Source organism: Dromiciops gliroides, chromosome 3 (assembly GCF_019393635.1).
Source record: "Dromiciops gliroides isolate mDroGli1 chromosome 3, mDroGli1.pri, whole genome shotgun sequence".
Taxonomy (NCBI): Eukaryota; Metazoa; Chordata; class Mammalia; order Microbiotheria; family Microbiotheriidae; genus Dromiciops; species Dromiciops gliroides.
This window is the reverse complement of record NC_057863.1, coordinates 551,156,821-551,162,820: the sequence shown is the minus strand read 5'-3', so window position 1 is coordinate 551,162,820 and position 6,000 is coordinate 551,156,821. Positions and strand designations below refer to the sequence as shown.

Here is a 6,000-nt window from a genome sequence, read left to right as displayed (position 1 = left end):
ATGCACGTCAGTATGCTCAGAGGAGCGGAGTGATTTGACCTGTCATTTACAGCTACTAACTAGATGTCGAAAGCAGGATTCGAATCCGGCAGTCAGCGGACTCCCTTGTCCAGTACTCTTTCTCCTACACTAGGCTGGAGAGAAGGGTGATTTATTCGATGTGATTTATTATTAGTCTTATTCTGATTAGTCTTAGCTTAATATAGTATGCGATATATTTATATGTATGTATATCTATATATCTATATGTATGTATGTATATCTATTTAAAGCCCATGCCGGTGTGGGGGCCAGCCTTTCCCACGGCAGCCGCGCGTACCTCCCATCGCCACCCCGTTGACCCCACCTCTCCCCCAGCCGCCTCCCTTCAGAGCTCGGAGTCCGTCCACAGCTGAGCAGCCGCCGTGTTTGTGTCTTTAAAGAGGCTCGCCCGGTGCCTCGCTTTACACTGCGATGTGGGCGTGGTAAAAAAAAAATCGCGTTGGAAACCCGGGGCAAAAGCAGTTTCCTGCCTTCTTAGAGCCCCAACAGCTGGGTTGTTGTTTTTTTGGAAAGTGTCGCTGTGTGTGAGAGCGAGACGGCGGCAGGCAGCAGACAGCGCGAGCCGGCCGTGGCAGTGGCATTGGCCGTGGCCGTGGGGCGGCGCGAGCTCCGGAGGCTGCTGTGAGCAGATCGGGCTGGGACGCGGCGCGCTCGGCGCCCCCTACCCGCTCCCTGCAAGCAAGGAAGCTCGGAGCCGCGGCCCCGCCAGTGGGCTTGCTCGGGACGGGCGAGGAGGCGGCGGCGCCCCGGGGCTGCTTAGACCTTCACCCCGACGGCTCCCGGGGGCCGCTCCAGGCCGCCGTCTGCCCGTCTGCGCGTGGATCGTGACTGGTGAATGCCCCTGGCCGGGGGCCCCGGCAGAGACAGCCCGCCTCGGGTGCCTGGGCGAGGATGAGCGGCGGCGGGGAGGTGGTGTGTGCCGGCTGGCTGAGGAAGTCGCCCCCGGAGAAGAAGTTGAGGCGCTATGTAAGTCCAGCAGAAACCGGAGGGAAGCGGTGGGAGCCGGCTCGGGGCCGGGAGTTTGGGGTGGACGCCCGAGGAAGGGGCCGGGAGCCGGGAGCCGCCTCGGGGGGTTTCCTTGCCTTTCCCGGGGACAGCACTCTGGGCAGCTAGCCCCAGACGCAGCGGGGCTGGGTTGGAGCCAGGGGATTGCCCCGGCCCCTGGGTGTCCGGGGGGCCGGGACGCTCGGATGGACGTCTCCGGGAGTCGGGCTCCACGGGCTGGCGGGAGAGACTGCGGAAGCCTGGAGGAGCCGAAGGCCGGGGGTACCACCCCCTCCCCAACCCTGCTCGCCGCCGGGCGGGAAAGCTACCGGGGGGAATTGGCGCTAATGGAGCGTGAAAGTGAAAGCCGAGGAATTAAAATGGAACTTGGCTGGGCTGGGCGAGGGTCGTGGCTTCCCCAGGCCGGTCCCTAGCCGGCTCTCTCCGGGCAGCCTGCGAGCACACCTGCCGCAGGTGCATGGAGAAAGCAAACAGGCAGGGGGGAGGGGAGTGCCGGAGAAGGGGGGCGGCTGGGGCTGCTCGGGGGACGTGACCGAGCCGTCCCCTCTGGTCCGGAGGGGCCATTCTTGTTGGTTCGCGTACATCTGTGGGTTAGTGTGGGGACGAGGACGAGGAGGAGGAGAAGGAGGGGGTCGCTCTTTGAGGCGCCTCGGTGGCAAACACACAGTATTGAAGTTGTTATTGACGGGCTTTGGAGAGGGAGAGAGAGTGGATTCCCGCGGGCTGAGTGAGCATAAATAGCCCTAAACAGAGTGGCTGGGGCTTGCAGAGAAGAAGGGGGTGGGGAAGCCGAGTAGATGGTGGCAGCCACTGGGTGGGGGCGACACGAAGCAAGGTTTAGGGAGAAAGGCCAAGCCCAGGTTCGAGATCGGGCAGCACCAGGCATAGGTCACCTTTGGCCGCGCACCCTTGGCCCCTTTCTCCCTTCCTCGGCGCTGCTCCTCAGGGGTCTAAGTGGGTTATTCTGTGTCCCTAAGCCATCCGCGAGGGGAGCGTCACCATCGCATGTGCACAACTTGTATCAAGTGACTCATTTGTTTTCTCCTTTTTGCCTTAGTCTGTTTCCCAGACACACGCCGTCCCTCCCCCTTCCTGATGGTGACACTGCAGTTTGTCCGCTCAAACCGGCCGGGGTTTTATGGTTGCAAGCCCCCGGTGGCTCAGGGAGAGAGATCAAGGTTCTCGGTTGCCAGGTGGTGGTAGCTGACAGAGGTTATTGAAATTACTGGGGCGGCCTCTTTGGAGGGAGGGAGAGAATGAGACCGAGCAAGCCTTCCCGCTTAGCTAGGGACAGAGCCCCGAGCGGAGCCAAGAGCCTTTCAGGGCGATCGCTCAATGCCCCAGACCCTATTCGAAGGACAGTAACGTTAGAGTGGTTTGGGGCTGCAAGCATCGGCCAGTCGGCGGCAAAATCTGGGGTGTCTGTCGCAAAGGTCTGGTTAGAAGACTGATGCATGGAGCGGAGCGTGGGGGGGGGGGGGAGATGCATTGTCTACTATCCCCCGGAGGTGATCTCCGCTTCCCCCAACAGTAGGATTCTGAAATCGGCTTGGAAATCCATCCATGACCCATTCCTACTCCTTCCTGCTTTCATCTCTGTCTTCCCCCTCCTGAAAGGAGTTGCACCAGTAATCGGGTCTCCTTGAAGTCACTCCCACAGGCGAGAGAAAGAGAGAGCGAGCGAGATTGCCTTCCAGCTGCATTGCATCTAGGGAACTGTGTACAGACCCGGCCCACTGTCAGCTGTGAGCAGTGGCTGCTTGTCCTGTTGGGGGCTGGTGGGGGGAGGGGGAGCCAGAGGCTTACCAGAGTTTCCTGTCTTGGGTTTCCAGATCAGAACCAAGTGAGTTCTGGCCTTTGGACTGAGGAAATGACTTTCTGTTTTTCAAAGGAAGTTTTTGTCCTATGTGTTCAAATGAAATCAGGCTGTTAGTTAGTTGGATCATGGGTGGGGAAAGCTTGGGGATTCAGAACTGGAGTGGTAAAGGATCGATCCCTCATCTGATCTCCGTGCCCTTTGGAAGATCATGAGATTGGAAGAGATTTTTAGAGAAATTCATGTAATGCAATCTACTCCACTCCTTTTAAGGCGTCTAGTATATTCTGATTAGTATAGGAGTTATCCCTGTGGTTATTTTCATCTCAATTGTAAGTACCGTGAGGACAGGAATCTTGCCTTCATCCTTTTCTCCACGAGGTCTTACAGATGCTTAATTTGTTTTTTTGAGTGCATAATAAAAATAAAATCCATATAGCCAGAAAGCACCAAGATTTCATTTTTGTTTGTTTGTTTGTTTTGTTTTGTTTTGGTGGGGCAGTGAGGGTTAAGTGACTTGCCCAGGGTCACACAGTTAGTAAGTGTCAAGTGTCTGAGGCCGGATTTGAATTAAGGTACTCCTGAGTCCAGGGCCAGTGCTCTATCCATTGCGCCACCTAGCTGCCCCCATGATTTCTTCTTTAGAGGTAAAATTGTCCCCTCTTCTCAGTTTCGCTGAGATATCCCTGTGGAGATTTTTTTTTTTTTGCATCCTTTTCAGCAAAATAGAGTCCCATCTAAATTTACTAGCAAACGTTGCTCATTCCCAGCTGGGGTGTCTAAAATCTCTTCAGAGAGATGTTGTAGCCTAGTTGGGAAAACAATCACAAAAATATATATACTGTCAAAGTTTGAACCTGTTCTAAGTAAGCTTGTTTCAAAGTCTTGCAACTGAAGCTTCTTGTTGATTTGTCAGGGCTGCATCTCAGACCCCCTTTGGGACTTTTATCTTGGCAGCTGTGTGGCAGTCAGTCAACAAGCATTTAAGTACCTACTGTGTGTCAGGTTCTAGGCAGAGGGCTGGAAACAATAGGAAGAAAGGCAAAATAAAACAGAAGCCCAGTTTCTATCATTAAGGAGCCTGAATTCTAATGGGGAAGAAAACAAGCAAATATTACGAACACAAGGTAAATCAGAGAAAATCTCTGGGAGGAAAGGCTTTAGGCTGGGCTGGAAGTGAGGGGAGGCATTGGAATGCCTTTTAGCGCAAGCTGAAGCTGGCAGATCTCACACCTTCACCTGTTTAAGGTACTTGCTCCTCTTTTGGTGCTAAGTGAAGTGGCTACACTGGCCCTCTAGCTAATAAAGGGATTTAAACCCAGGACTCTATTATCTCCAATCCCAGTCTCTTCATCCTTTAAACCGAAGTGTCTCTATTCTGACCTAGTTTACACAGGATTTCCCTACTCCCTTCCACCTCCCAAGCCAGGGGACCTGCCTAGCTCCAGGAACCAGGTAAAAGTATAAGGAAAACCAACGGAGAAGAAACTAGCCTGGGGCAAAACATCCCCAGCCAATCCATTCCATAGCTTCAGGCATCTTGCTGGAGGTGGAGGTGCCCTTCCACTTTCCCTACTTTCCCTACTTCAGTAAAATGCTGTAGATTCCCTCTGCAAGCTGCACACCAGACGGACTTATAGTTGTGACTCCTAGCAAGTCACCTCAAACTGACTTTTCTCCTCAGTCAAAGCCGGGGGAGGAGGTGCCTAGAGAAACCCCAAGGTTTCCAGTTCTGCAGTCTTTTCCCTTGACTACTTTCCAAAGGAATTTAGCCCCAACCAACCCCAAGGGGTGGGTGTGCCCTGTTCTGCATAAAGTGGGGGTTTTCCCCTTTCTCGCTATACTGCTGTTGTTTGGGGGTGGGGAAGGGGAAGGGAGTGTTTCGGGACGATCTCTGCAGCCACCGTATTTCCCGTGGAGCAAAACCCAAATAGCCACTATAACATTAAGGTAATGAGAGGTGGAGAATGACTGACAATACTAATGACATTTACACTGCACTTTACAAATATTTTGTTTTATCCTTACACAAAGCAACCCTGGGAGGTTGCTGCTATTATTATCCTCCTGGGGAAACTGAGGCAGACCAAGAGGTTGTAACCTATCTGCCAGGGTCACAGATGGAAGAAGTATTCCAGGCACTGTGTTAAAAGTATTAAAGGATAAAAGCAGGGTCCCTGACTTCAGGGAGCTCACATTCTAATGGAGGAGACAAGATGCAAATATTTATGAACTTGGGGGATGAATATTGCAATGAATAATACTTGAGGCTAGCACTGGCCTGGGGACAAGAGGAGGGATGAGGAGAGATGAGGAAAGCATAGTTGCTGAAGTGTGTGGGGGGTGGGGGCGTGGGTGGTGGTGGTGGCTGAGTTTATTCATGAAAGCCTGGGGAGGAGGATTTGTCATTAAAAGAATCAAGCCAGCAAGGGAAGAGAATAAGCACTTCTATAGTGCCCACCACGAGCTTTTTACAAATATCATCTCATTGGATCCTCATGCTAGCCCTTGGAGGTAGCCCTAGGAGGTAGGCGCTATTATTATGTCTCCGTTTTACATTTGAGCATGCAGAGGGCTCAGGGTGACTTGTGAAAGGGCCTGCAGGTAGTAAGTGTCTGGGTCAGATTTGAATTCAGGTCTTGCTGACCACCACCAGCTGCTTCAAGGAGCTGGATGACCATCCCAAACACTCCCTTCTTCCCTCCCCTGTTTCCCAAACCACACCAACATCACCACATCCTATAAGCTGGCTATGATTGACCTGAGGCCAATCCCTAGGCACCCACCTCTTGAGTTGGTTGGAGTTTTATTGGAAAATTATGGGGGTGAGGGGGAAGCTAGGTGGTGCAGTGGATAAAGCACCGGCCCTGGATTCAGGAGGACCTGAGTTCAAATCCAGCCTCAGACACGACACTTGCTAGCTGTGTGACCCTGGGAAAGTCATTGCCCCACCAAAAAAAAAAAAAAAGGAAAGTTATCAAGAGGCTTCAGAGCTGGAAGCCTGGGAGTTTTGGGCATCTTGGAGTAGATTGCTATGAAGGTAAGGACTGGATTAGAAAACTTTCCCAAGCACTGACTGCTGAGCACTCTGCTCAATGTGGAAAGTGGAAATAGAAAAAAACAGTTCCTACCCTTGA

At 52.9% G+C, this 6,000-nt stretch overlaps 1 protein-coding gene across 1 annotated transcript in view; it reads left to right on the top strand.

The window, feature by feature from the left end:
* Window positions 1–367: 367 nt before the first annotated feature.
* The window catches only part of GAB2 (GRB2 associated binding protein 2), a 251,707-nt gene continuing 246,074 nt past the window's right edge, over window positions 368–6,000 (top strand). Inside the window, exon 1 of the mRNA XM_043993203.1 lies at window positions 368–1,008. Coding sequence (XP_043849138.1) covers window positions 934–1,008 — 75 coding nt within the window. The 5' untranslated portion in view covers window positions 368–933. The remainder of the gene's footprint in view (window positions 1,009–6,000) is intronic.